Below are 15,133 nucleotides of genomic sequence, written 5' to 3' on the forward strand. Positions count from 1 at the left end.
ACTATTAAACATGTAAATCAACTAACAAAGATGAAAAAATAAGAAATTACAGATGAACTGCGATACTAAATAAATAGTATTGAGCAATAAAGTGATCTAAACGTGAATTAAAATATAATTGTTGAAATATAAAACCATGCAAATGTGACAAATCTTTAAAGAGATACTGTGAATGGAAAATCTCTGCCTAAAATTCAAGATTACATAAACACATGAATAACAGTGGTAAGATTACATAAAAGCATGCCACATCGTCATCTCACACAGATGGAATTGGGGTGAGTAGAGACTAAATTACCCAATTTTCTTCCTAACCCCATTAATTAAAAAAAAAGTTCAGACATGAGGGCTTCTTTTGCTTTTAACCACCATCAGAATAAAATAGAATAAGTACACATCAAATCACTAAAGAAAGAAAAATATTAGCGATACAGCAGAATACGTGGGAAAACAGCAAAAACACATACACCTATAGGCTGGAATATTGTGCAGATATTACAAATCATTCCATTTTAGAATATTTAACGACTGGAGGACAGGCTCCTGACATAACATTAAGGCACACAGGTATCCATACAATTTGATATCAACTTTATGAAAATAAACCACATGTGCACAGAAAACAGAAACAATACCAACCGATTTACAGGTTTCTCAGTATAGAGGGATTATGAGGAATTATTTTTCTTCTTTATTACATTTCTATATATTTGAAGTAATCAAAATAAAGATATGCAACATCTCTTTGTCTTTGCCTAGCATTAAATCACATCAGTTACTATGTGTTACTGTATGTTGATTATTTAAGTAGAATACATTATCCAAAAATTTAAAAATGGTGACAACAGAGACATTTTCAAAATGAGAGGCTTCCCTATATATTTCATAAACTTCAAAGGGCAAATATTTTTCTTATGTGAAAACTAATAGTAGATATAAGTTCCCTGATATGCCTAAAGAGAAATGTGCAGAGACCACGGTAATGTGTGCACAGCAGATTAAAAATGGCCACAATTTCGAGAGGTGCTGTCTATGTCCCGATCCCTTGATTCTGGGTGGCTTCATTGACAATTTTGATCAACAGAATACAGTGAAAGAGCCGTTGAGCCTTTTAGCACACCCTGTCTCTTGGAACACTTGCTTTCGGATCCCTGTCACCATACTACAAGAAGCCCAAACCACACGAAGAAGCCTTGTGTAAGGAGACACTCTAGTTAATAGCCCCAGCTGAGCCCTGCATGGTCCTGAAATGACACCTGTATCAATTGCTAGCCATCTGAAATCCAACCATCTTGAGCATCCAACCTAGTGGAGCCATTAATGACATAAACCCCGCCCACCATCTGACTGCAAAAGCACGGGAGACCCCAAGCAGAAGCTGCCCAGTTGAGCCCCAAAGAATGGTGAGAGAGAAGTTGTTTTAAGCCACTTCGTTTTAAAGTGGTTTGTTCTGCAGCAGTAGATAACTGCAATAATATGAGTAGATGCAGGTGTGTGTGTGTGTGTGTGTGTGTGTGTGTGTCTGTGTGAGAGACAGAGAGAAAGAGAGAGAGAGAGAGAGTATTAGTAGGCAGAGAAAACATTTAAATCCAGTAAGTCTTGGCAAGATTTATAACAGGGACCTGTGTTATAAACAACTATTCCTTGAGATAAAGCAAAATCATCCCTTCAGGTATTGGAAAACAAAAATATTATTATGATCTCCATTTTCAAAAACAGAAATATGTTACACTTAGGCTAAATTCATCACTAATCAAAGGTGAGATAAGTAAACATTAAAATTAAATCTCAGGTTCAGAGACACAAATAATTAAACTTAAGGGCAACCCTAAGTATACTTACTGAGAATCTATTACATGCAAAATTCTCTTTTAGGTTTTATTGTGTTTGTTTCACAGCAACTTGTCAACTTCTGAAAACTATAAAACTAAATGTTATATGTTTCTGCTTCCAATAGTTATATTGGTCATAAAGCACCTCTGCTAGGATGCAAATATATTTAAGTATCATTATGAAGATAGCTGCATTTATGTTCAGAATTACCAAATGAACAGTCATTTTACTTAATGCACAATGCACAACTAATGAACATTCAAAATAATAGAGAAATAAAACTGACCTGGGCCATTTAAATACTGTGTAAGTGAACAGTGTAGTCGGACAATTATAGGTTCTGTTCGAATCACTTCCCATGCCACAGCAATCTCCTCCTGTGCAAATATTTGAAAGATGAATTAGTCATCTTTTAGAGTTCTTGATTTTTTTTCCAGATAAAATTTTTTAAACTTATTTTAAATCATTAAGGCCTATAAATTATTTCAAAACCTATTCGCTTGTGAAAAGAAAGCCAAAGTACTCTTAATTTTTGCCTTCTAAATCTAAAAATTAAAGTGAAAACTTAAGAAATAATGATATACTACAAACCCATAAGTTTCAGAATATATTACAAGAACTGATGGAAAAAATATATATGTATATAAAAATCTCTGCTTTTTTGACAAGTCATAGCATTTCTTCATAAATCACTTTGAAAAAGTCATTATGTTACTTATAGTATTATGTACAAGAGAAACTAAAATTAAATTTCTTCCAAGAATAAAAGTGTGTTTTTTAAATGTACCAATCATATTGCTTCAAGTGATACTTACATCAAGAAAGCTAACATCAATATGCAGATCAATATCTACATCATCAATGGCTCCATATTCCCTGAAAGCAAAGATTAACATTATTTTTTTCATTTTGCTTAAAAGATAGTGTGTCCTAGCTTATTTTAAATTAAAATTTAATCATGAATTTTCATCTCTGATTTCCACAGATAGCTCAGAAATGACTGTGGACATGAATTAACTAACTCAATTTAGTTGGATTGTGGTCTTATGTGACCTCTTTATACCGTATAGATATAGATATCTTTCCATCTTCATGTTCAAGCAAATGCATACATAAATTCAAGAGTTATTTGGTTCATAGTTTCAAACATTCCCAGTTCTCTGTGACAAACTAAACAATCTTCTTATGTGACCACTCACTTTTCACTGTACTCTCTGAAGATGAAGAGCTGCTTCTAAGGACAAGAAAGGAGTTTCTGACACGAGGAAGGGATGGAGGGATAAGTGACTGCCATAATAATGTGCCCATAAGTTTTCCTGTCACATTAGACGGTGGTTCTGAAACTGGTCCAGGTGCTCTGCCACTTAAATGTCACTATGTTTTGACAGGCAGCTCTAAAGGTCTGACATATCACAATTAAAACAAGTAACAACAGTATATTCCACATAAAGACATTATGGAGACCAACTTTTCTCCAGCCAACATAGTGCCACAAACTAGCATATAGTTAACAAAGATCATAAAAACAGCAATTTTTATATTCTCCATACACACATCCCTATTTCTGATATTTTAATAAATTTCTTAAGTTACAAATACAAATCATAGTGAGGGAGAAAACTATAGAGATAACAGAAGTTACAAAAGTTAATGGCCAATATTTATTGAGCACTTTCATGCCAGAAATCGTTCTAAGGATTTTGCATACCTGTGATCATAGTGCACTACAGGTACTATTACCATTTGCAATTTATATGTCCACTAACTGAGGCTCAGAGTAATAAAGTAACTCACCTGTCATCACTTCGTAGCAGAGCTGGGATGTGAATACACATGTCCTATTTACTTATGCAAGTGCTTAGCCGACTCAATATTCAATAAACTATCACTTTGTGTTGGAAACCAGGTCAAACATTAATGGATGATCTCATTAGGTCCTCATTATAGCCTTCTGACAGGGATACTATAATTATCCTCATTCGCAAATGAGGAAACTGAGGTTTAGGAAAGCGAAACAAGTTGTCAAAGGGCAGATAAGAAGTCAGTGGGAAGCCAGGCATTGAACTCACGTTCAACTTCAAAATTGTACAGTATAGTATCTGGCACATAGTAAGTACTCAATGAAAATTTCTGTGTATGATAGATGCAAATAATGCTAACAGAGTACAAAACTATGGCACTTTTATAGGGTTTAGAGAAGGCATTTTTAATGATTAAATGGCTTTATGTAATTTGATGAATAAAGGAATCTAGAGGGTCCTTTTGCTTTTTGATATCAATGACCAAAAAAATGCAGCATGTTAGAAAATAATAACTCAGCCTCTATGCTTTCTCCATCCTCTCCTTAAAAATATATCAAAACACTGAGCACATTTTCACTATTTATGAAATTATTTTTGTTTTTTCATGGTCATATTTTTAAAGGTTACATAAGGAAGAAAAGGGATAAAATGATTCGCATAGGAATTCTTTAATTGTCTGCATCAAAACATCTGTGCTATTCATAAAAACCTTTATAACCCTTTACAAATATAGGCATATATGCAAATTTAGATACAAAAGTATGCCAACTTAGTTATGAAATTATACAGAAACTAAGACAAGAAGAAGGACCAAGCACAAGAACCATTTATTTTATGCCTCTACTTCAGGGTTCAGAAAACTTTTCCTAAAGAGGTCAAAAGAGTAAATATTTTAGGTTTTTCAGGCCACATAGAGTCTCTGTTGCATATTTCTCTTTCTTTGGGGTTTTTTTTTTTTTAACAACCCTTTAAAAAAGCAAACACCATGAGCTGTTCAAAACAGGCCCTACGGCCCAGTGGTCATAATTTGCTGACCCTGAACACCAGCAAATTATTCATAATATAAGAAGTCAAATACCTACAGCCAGACATGTTAAAAGAGAGCCATTAAATACAATGATAAGGATAGATCACTAACGATGTGCAAAAGACATTTTGGTGAGGCAAAGAGACCTTGACAACAACATTCCCAAGAAAATTATAACAAATACGTGCTAACTTTTACCTAGAAGGATGTATGTAAGAGTAGAAATTAGAAAAAAAAAAAAGAATATTGAATAATAAGGAATTAAACGATGGCACGTTGATATAATTTTTTTAATTACCCATTATTAAGACTACTGATATAAAAACATTTAGTATCCTGAGGGAAATGTTCCAAATATACTGTTCACTGAGCAAGCAGATTATCAAAACACTATGGAAACTAAAACACTTTATTTAGATAAAATAGAAATAGGAAAACCAAAAAAGTATAAAGAGTACTTATATATTAACTATAGGTTGTGGATAAAATTTATTTTATTAAAAATGTTATGTATTTTCTAAAAAATATCTACCTTTTCTGATTACAGTGGTAATATAGACTCATTATATAAAATGTGAGAAAGAGAAAAACGGACAATAGATAACTTGTAACACAGTCACTCAGAGACAATTCTTTTTGCTTATATCTCACTCCAGTCTCTTTCATATATTAATATATCATGTAATACACATGATGATTATTAAGGATAATAAGGTATGTAAAGATCTTTGTCCTGCTCTTTCACTTTTTCTATAATGAGGATTTTTATATTGTGGAATATTCTTCAAAACCATAAATTTAAATGTCTGTATTTATATGAATAAAATTATGTAATACAACATTAGGTTGCTTTCAATTTTTTTACACTATAAATATTGATAAATAGCTCTCTGGATAAAAATTGACGTGCAGCTGTCTTCCCAGAGAATAATTTCTAGAATTACAGAGTAAAATAAATAGTATAACTATATTTGGGAGTCTTAATATATACTGTTTAGTTACTATTTTAAAAGGTTAAAACAACTTATAATCGCACCAGCAAGGATCCCCCAGTGACCATTTTCCACATCCTCATCATCACCAGGCATTTTTTTCTCCCATCTTTGCCAATTTCAGAGGGGAGAATAATTTTGGATTTATTTATGATGGCAAGACTTGGGTATGTTTAGAGGCAGAGAAAAAGGAATCAGAGATAACAAAAGTCAGCACAAATCTTACCAACAGCTGCTTTCTTTAAAAATAGATTTCCAGATCATTTCAACAGAATTTATCATAATGTTATGACCAGAATGTGATATACGTTCCTTATAAAACCTTTAATATGTGAATTCTGAAGTATTCCTTATATGATTTCTTCAACACTTTTTTGGTTAAAAGTTAGTATTTTCCCAGTTCCCAATACTATCAATTTCTTTCCAAAAAAAAGTAACTAACAGGTTACAAGTGTTCTTCTTCACCGTAGCAGAGCATAAATACAGAATTTTAAGGAGGCAGAGGCATTAAAGGTTTGCAATTAACTGGATTCTGCAGGTGTAGATCTGTAAATAGTTACACTTTTGTTTTTATGCCACACTTCAAAGAACTCACAACAACACTGTGTATATGCAAACCAATTTCCCTTGTGATGCCCTTTTTATGTAATGCCAGTAATTTCACATTTCCCACTGTGAGATTACAAAGCATGATTACAGTCTGTCCAGATGCAGCGGCGCAGTCATCAGGATTGCTTCTGTATCTGAGTATCTTTCAGTGGCCCTAGATCTCATGAATAGCAAATGTACAATCAAGGGGAATGCTTGAAATACCAATGCAACTTGAACTGTGAATCTTGATATCTGATTGTGTACTGAATGCTATATCGGGTTTATAATAATTCAAAACAATTCCGTGCACTGCCTATATTTATTCACTATGAAAAGATTACATCAAATTGAACTTGAATACTTTTTTAAGAGAAGGGACACTACACAGAAATGATCTGATGCAGTTGTTTCACTCTGGGACTGAGGGTTTGAGAAGAACTGCTCCACAAATTTCTTTCCAGCATCTGAGTTATTAGTCTTTGAACTGACATATCTTGAAATCCAGCCATCTGACTTGGACTACTTACATGTGACCTAGTTCATTTAAGAACATATGTATGAAATATATTTTTCTATGAACTTGCATTGTTGAGGGCACTATGTGTTAGAATTCTTAGCAATTCATTCTCCTGTTTTTTAGTGGAACTAATCAAGACAACATCCTCATTAATGACACCACATACATACTTACAATATATTAAATGTTAGACCATCTGTGTTGGTCCTCCTTTCTCTATAAAACCACAGCTTATTTATTATACTGTTGTGATGTTTTATAATACTATCTGATGAAAATTAGCAGGGCTGTGCTGGTTATAAAAATATATTTTAGATAGATAGCCTTCCCTTATCAACTGTCAAGGAAATTATATTCATACACACATACATGAAACTCTATCACAAGTTCTTGGGAAATAAACCTCTATTGCTATTTAGTTATTTCTGCTTTCAACAATTAGTCAGTTATAGTTTGAGAAGAAATATATTTTGTGAAGAAACATACACCTTCCTATGACATCTGAAACTCAACAGCTTGTGTGTCTATCTCTGCATGCCTACTCAGTGTGTGTTTCATGCTCAGTGTGGGAGAGATGTTTGTGAATGGGCCAAGAAATATGCAAACTCAGTAGTTGGGAAGAAGTCTTGGCAGATTAAAGCATTTGCAAGACTGTATTCATGGTAGCTATAAATCTCTCTAAAGGACAACAGGGCTAAGAAGAATTTAAAAATTAGAGCCAGATAAGAAAGGAAACCCATATAAAATAACAGTTTATAAGAGGTACAGTGTAAACACTTGCTACAACTCTGCCCTCCGTTTAAAAGTCCTTGGTTTTGCTTGGGGAAAGCACAGGCATTGGAAGTAGAGGTGACTGTCTGGGATCTCACATTCTGAAGCTTGCATCTAGATTTTATGCCAGTGTTTTTGAAAAATAGTCTCCTGTTTGTTTCTTTCTTCTGTGTGCCTCCTGCCATCACTTTCCCCTGGTTTTCAGTTCATACTGCTTTTCTGTAGGCTCCAGAGGCAGAAGCGGGAGAATCAGTATGCTGCAAAGGACATTACAAACATCCAACCCAATATCTTTTGATGAATGACATACTTCGGTGTAGGTTAAGTTATGCTGTAGTAACAAACATCCTGAAAATCTCACTGGTTTAACACACAAAAAAGGATTTATATCTCACTCACACTACCTGCTTACTATGGAATCAGAGGACTAGAAAGAATGCTATTCATTATAGTCGCCAAGGGGCCCAGAGTGGTGGAGTACTGAAGATGTGGGAACTCACACACTAGCACTTTGGCTCACATTTCACTGGCCAACACTAGTTGTGTGTCCGCTGCTGATATTATAAGAGGTAGGGACGGGACTTCCCTGGTGGTGCAGTGGTTAAGAATCTGCCTGCCAATGCAGGGGACATGGGTTTGAGCCCTGGTCCAGGAAGATCCCACATGCTACGGAGCAACTAAGCCTGTGCGAAGCCACGGCTGCTGAGCTTGCTCTCTAGAGCCTGTGAGCCACAACTACTGAGCCTGCATGCCACAGCTATCGAAGCCTGTGCACCTAGAGCCCGTGCTCCGCAACAAAAGAAGCCACCGCAAGGAGAAGCCCGCGCACCGCAATGAAGAGTAGCCCCCACTCGCCGCAAAAGCCCACGCACATCAATGAAGACCCAACGCAGCGAAAAAATTAATTAATTAAAAAAAAAAAAAAAAAGAGGTAGGGAAATACAATCCTGCCATCTGCCAGAAGAGGAGAACCAGAGATTTGTTAAGTAGTCCTACTGGCCCACTACTAATGGAAATCCAGAGAAATTAAAGTGGTCCACCCTGATTTATGTGGTTTTTTCTTTCCTTTTCTCTCTCTCTCTCTCAACCTCTCTCTCTCTCTTAACCTCTCTCTCTCTCTTTTCCATGAGATATATGTTTGGGTGGTGAGCCTGAATATAGTGGTATAGCTTCCTCAAACCTTAAAAAAATCCTCTGCATGCCCCGTCCTCCAAAACATCAACTCCAAAATTACAGTCATCAACCACAAAAAGTGATCAAAATGAATAGTCAAAATCTCGCAATCTTCCAACCTACTTTAACATTAGCCACAATAAAAAGATTAGAATATTACTCAGATGTCTTCAGTTCTTTAAATGGATGATGGATGATCATAAAGCAAAGGATAATTTATTTGGGGTAAAAGTTTGAAGCATCATCAGCAAATTATCAGAATCATTTCATTCCCAACCAAATGAGAATTTTGTGATCTGTAATTCCCTGCTTTCTAAAGGTATTAATCTCAAATTGTTTTCAATAGCACTGATCATTTTTTAAATGAATACATGACTATAGGAGTAAATTTATAGTAAAAACATAAAATAACCTCATTTTGTTGAATGATTCAAGATGAGACACAGGCAGACTGATCAGGGGGTTAACCATGCTCCCCCAGAGACCTAACTCACTTCCTGCACAAGAGCCTGTGAATCAGAATTGTCATCAATGTTTCCAAGTATGGTTCAACCCAGCCAGAATGCTGCTTTTGAATGATCTGGCCAGGTAGAGCTAAAATTACCTACTTAAGTAATACATTTATTATCGGTCACTTTTTCTATAGCCTCCCTCAACCTGCTAAAAGAGAGTTTTGCCTCAATTGAGGCAATCTCTGTTATTTTCATCTCTTAAAGAGAATTTAGATGTGGTTAGCTGCCGTTCTCATTAGATGTCACATAAAAAAAAATGACAGCAGATAGCATATTATGCATATTGAGGTACTTTTGCTCTTCAAACTCCATTAAGTTCTTATAAAACTCAATTAAGTAAAAGAACAGCTAATTAGAACAGCCTGTTTTCAATAGACTTAAAACTTTGCAAAGAAGGTGACTCCAAGATCTTAGGCCTAACTACTCCTTTCTCCCATATGTCCAAGCCACAGTATTTGAGACCAGACAGTAAATTCATTCTTATTTATTTTAAGTAAATCACACTAGTCCTGCTGTGATTTCCCTTTATATCATGAGGCCTCTGGGAGGTTATTTATTCTGGAAACATCCTCTGTAGTTAGAGAAAATCTAGAGCAGGCAAGAACATGGCTTGCGTTCATTGAGAGTTAAATTGGACCAAAACTTGTAAGTGAAAGAGGCAAGGGGAAAATAATCAAAACAATTTATGACTTTAGATACTTCACTTGAATGAAATTCCAGATATTTATCTAATTTCAACAGTCCATAAATTATCAATATTTTATTAATAATGGAAGATACTAGTAGAAATTATAAGTATTTACCTTATGATAGTAATATAAGAAATTATCAAATGCTTGCTGAAGAAACAAAAATATTCATATATATATATATGATATGATTGGGGCCTAGATAGCATGGAAATATATGTAAAAAAAACTTTATAAAAGCAATCAATGTGTGGTAAAGTGATTCTCTAAACAAAAATACATATTTCAAATGAATAGCAGCTAAATTCTCTGTTGTGTTGAATTAATCATATACAGACGCTTTTCTTTCATGGGGGAGAGGGTTAAACTACTACGATTAAAGTTTTAAGCTTTCAACCAAAGTTAGACTAAAGTTAAAAAAATTAGTCATTGTTTTGGACAATTTATTTATTTAGGCCAAGCCACACAGCTTGTGGGATCTTAGTTCCCCTACCAGGGATCGAACCCAGGTTCTCGGCAGTGAGGGCACGGAGTCTTAACCACTGGACCGCCAGGGAATCCCTGGACAATTTATTGATAGTCCCTGTTGCCTTCTTCATTTATTCATTCAATAATACTTATGGAATCTCCATACTCCTTATCCTGGAGCCAGAGCATAGATCAATTGTGAAATGATCACAGCTAATTGGCTAAAACCTTGGAAATTGCAAAGATTTGCTTTTCCAAGTATAATCCCAATCACTCTTACTCAGTTGTAGCCTAATATCCCTCCATGAGCAGGAGGGAGAGGGTCCGGGTGTACGATCCCAGCTTATTGAGGCCACTGGTGGTTGTGAGTTTCTGCACGTAAAATGAAACAGTTAGCAATTATAAGTTACAGCTGTGTTATACTCCCTTAAGTATTCGTTCGCTCTCTCAAAATCTGCCTATGTTCACTGAAAAGAATATAACCAGATAATATGAACATTTTTCACAGACGTTCCACTGAAAACAGTCAAGAAGCCCCCAGCTTATATTTCATATATGCCCTGTGCTAGGCTAAGTACTGGAGTACAAGCAGTATTGAAAACCAAACCAACACAAAATAAAGGCAAATAACAAAAAAGTGTGCTGCCCCAGCACTCACAGAATTCAGGGTCTAGAGGGGGAGAAGTAAACCCATAATGACAAGACATGAAGAGACTAATAAATGAGATTAAGAGCCAAATGTCATGGGAGTGCAGACGGCAGAATAAGCAATCTGCACAAGAGATTCAAGGAAGGCTCAAAGAGAAGTTGACCCTTAGACTAGGGCTTGAATAAAGAGAGCAACCGGGTTTGAGAGGGAAGTACTGCTTGGGCAAATGGACAAAGTCAAGGGTAAATATAGCATGTTTCGAGAACAGAAACAATCCTGGTTTGGGTGGATGAGGCTGGAACTGAGGTCAGGCTGTGAGAGGAGTCTGGAGACTTGGAGACCACCCTTTAGGAAGATAAAAAAATCTGAAAAATCAGATCTGACTCATGGAAGGAAACAAGTATGATGGCAGAAAAGGGGTTTTCTTAAATTAAGGAGAGAAAAGAAAGTCTAAATAAGGATGGTGGGGGTCTTCTGAATGATTAAAGTAATAGAAAATGGCCTGGAAATTTATCAACAAATAATATATTAAGTAACTGCAACAAAAAAAATAATTATCATTCAAACACACATTGCACAAACTTATGTCTTTTTTGCCTTTCTTTTTTTAGGGGCCAGATTACACATCACAATGTGATTTGGATACCAGCGGTTATGCATTATTTACTTTTATTGTTCACACAAATATGTCCTGAATTTATGATAATAACATGGGCTCAGCTGGCCAAATCTGTTATAGGAATTGATTATGATGCCACTCAAGACTGATATTTTATCAGACTAACTCTCCAAAAATAACTATTTAATGAAATCAATGTAATCTTAAACCATGTGTACACACAAAAAAATCATAGCCATAAATATGCCATTTTGTATAAGTAGAAACATAATAGACTCTCTCACATACTTTCAAATATAATTAAGCCCAAGAAAATTTCCACTTAACTCCAACAGAAAATTCCAATGACTCTCCAAATAATTTTAAGTTGTATTCACCAAAGATATTTATTTACCTGAGAGAAACTGCATGTGGCCCATATATCTCTCTCACTGCCGACAAATCAGCTTCGAGTTGGGGATGCTTGTGCAGCTCCCCGTCATAGTTCACCTGATGAAAAGGGATAATTTAGAAATGACTTAGGGTAAAGAGAATCAAAAAAATCAAAATACAAACAATCTCTTGGACAGGTGACCCTGTAGTTCTGCCATGGGCATTTTCTCTGTCGCCTTCATGAAAAAAGTATAGACAGTTCAGCAATATATTCACTAAAGTTCTTAGGTTCACATACATCTAGTATAATTTATTATGCTTAAAAAGTAATATTTGACTACTTTGATACGAAGACAATGCCAATGTTAAAAGGAGTGAAGTGGCAGATAATCTGAAAAACTTCTAGACTGAAAAAAAACATTTACTTCCCCCTGTAAGAATTAGCAGTGTAAACAAAACTCGAAACTGGAAGAATTATTTTGCAGAATGTTAGAGTCTTATATTGTTTAAAGAATCATTAGGAAAAGTATCCCATTCCTAGTAAAGCATTCTGGAGAGAGGAAACCTAGTTTTATTTATGTCCGTCCATACCTCTACTGCCTTGCATATACTTGATTGACAAATTACTAATTTCTGATTCTGAATGAATAAATTGACTTGCATTCTTTACATAATAATAACTGGCTTTAAAGCATCTCTTTAACATATTACCTTTCCCTTAAACTATCCAAGTTACAAAGTGTAAGGCCAACTGGCCCGAGGCAGGGGAACGCAATCAGATTCACGGGTTGCATCAGACCGAAACTCTCCGGACCACCCACTTCCAGAAACTGACCTGGGGACCTTCCACCCGGCCCAGCCTTCCCGCCTTTCCAGGGGCGGGACTAGCGGTCCCAAGACTGATGTAACCGGCACCAGATATTGCCTCGACACCCGAAGAGACCACCAAATAAGGAATACCCTGCGCCCTCCCAGATTCACCACACCACTTTCCCTTCTTCCCCTATAAAATCTTGCCCAACCCTCGCCCGGGTGCGACTTCTCTGGCCCCTTTCTCTCGGACCAGTGAACCTCGCCCGGGAGCCCCCCCTAATAAAGCTCACTTGAAGCTTTCCTCTGTTTCGCGATGCCATTTGTTAAGATCCGACCTTACACAAAGCATATTGGATCAAGAAGTTTACAGAAACAGAACAAGACAACTTACATAGCCATATCCTAAAATCAAATGCTCAGTTTAAAATTTTAACATTATTCTGGAAAAATATAATGAATTCTTTCGTATATATGCATATGTGGCTATGCTATTTTCATATATATATATATAACGATGTTTCTTCATAACAATGTTTCAACAAACACTTTAGTATAGAAGGAAAAGGAAGACAATGAATACAAATAATGAGGATGCTCGATAATTAGGGCCCATCAGTTTTTATAAAGGTTCATCACCTTCTATTTAAAACTAACAATTCATGCTTTTATTAGTGTCACCGTTTCAAAATATTGACTGAGCACAATATGCTTAATAAATGTAAAAGTTAAAAGCATAATAAGATGCTGTCTGCAAAACATCTGTAATGAAGTTAAGACAACTTCAGTGTAAATAAATGATTACAGCCAAGTAATTGCAAAAGTAAGCTTAATTTCTGAAAATATATAGAAAATGAGCGACAGACAAATTATAGGAATTTCCTTGTTAGTTACAGAACCCTGAACAATACACAGGTCTTGTAGATGACAAGCACAGATTTCCACTAGAACGTGTATGGCTACTGCTACCTTTGAGAGTGGCTATTTGGAGGAGCTGGTGTGCTTACCTGTCCCCCATAATAAAATTCTTCAGAATCGTTATCTCCTTCAGAATCTTCTTCCACCGTACTATTTTGTCTTGACTCCTTAAAATAATAGTAAGAAGGCAATTTTAATGGTCAAACTAGTTTTCCTCCTTCTGAAACGAAAGTAACAAATGGCCATAATAGGTAGGTCTTATGCATACCACATGGATTTTAAATAAAAGAATTGTTGGTGCAGTACAAACCAAAACCAAAAAGGTAGTAAGAGACAATTTTGTGGGTGCATTAAGCTCTAAGTACGTTTCACTGGTCTTGAGTTGTACAATTTAATATTTAATGCATATAAAAAGCTACGTTAATCAATTACAATTTGGGGTTTGTTCTGATAAAACATCTGAGCAGCTCACACTGATTCAATTCTTTATTAAAAAATTCCTCAGCGTTATTTATCCCAGACTGTTCTCACTTCCACTGCCAACTCCACATAACGGTATGAAAGAAAAGGCACTTTGAATCTAATAATATAAAACTCAAATTATGAAAATAAATACAAATCACATTATGAAGAGAACTTTGTAGAAATTATTTTAGATTTCAGATTTCAAAAGGATATTTAATTAAATATGCTTGAACTTGAAGTTTGAGTTTCTAATTAACTGAACCGTATTTGTTATGTGTCTAAAGTACAAACAACAAAAATTCATCTGAAGTAACTATTCCTATTCCTGACCCTTTTAAAATAATTAAGAGAAAGGTAGCTGCTTTTAGACACAGGAATCTATTAATTCAATGTTTTGTAATTATCCCTAAATTTCTAGATCAAATTTCAAATTACTAAGGCAAACAAAAAACCTAGAAAAGGGAATTTGGGTTTTATAAAATACAAACAGTTTTTGGTTTTAGCAGCAATAATGCTAAATCAGTGATTCTCAGTTTGGCTACTGAAGAGCAGGATGAGTGGTACAGCACTGAGAGGAAGGCAGGGTTGCATTCAGTGCATAGTTTTAAAACCAAAGAATTGTTGGGTCCCACCAAATTCATTTTGTTTGTTTAATGTCCCAGTATTTACTTAGAGATGGAAGTAAATTTCTTGAAGGTGAGGAAAGGGGATAAGTTTGTTGTTTTAACACTGGCCAAAAATAATAAGACTATACCCAAGCTCTGTGTTCCTTTAGCTAGAAAGATCATCTTTTACAGATGAAATTTTAAGGGTCTGATCAAAACTATGTATACCACATACAGTTAATCTAAACATACAGTTTAGAATAACATACGGTTATTCTAAATATGTTACATAAGTGCTCTTCAATCAACTACATTATTTG

At 35.2% G+C, this 15,133-nt stretch overlaps 1 protein-coding gene across 1 annotated transcript in view; it reads right to left on the minus strand.

Moving 5' to 3' along the window:
• Window positions 1-15,133, minus strand: part of PARP8 (poly(ADP-ribose) polymerase family member 8) — a gene marked incomplete at both ends in the record, with an annotated part of 176,683 nt that overhangs the window by 61,074 nt on the left and 100,476 nt on the right. Inside the window, 4 exon segments of the mRNA XM_079702728.1 lie at window positions 2,120-2,210; window positions 2,649-2,709; window positions 12,038-12,132; window positions 13,833-13,910. Of these exon segments, the coding sequence (XP_079558854.1) occupies window positions 2,120-2,210; window positions 2,649-2,709; window positions 12,038-12,132; window positions 13,833-13,910 (325 nt within the window).

The sequence above is a fragment of the Hyperoodon ampullatus genome, assembly GCF_949752795.1.
Source record: "Hyperoodon ampullatus genome assembly, chromosome: 4".
Taxonomy (NCBI): Eukaryota; Metazoa; Chordata; class Mammalia; order Artiodactyla; family Ziphiidae; genus Hyperoodon; species Hyperoodon ampullatus.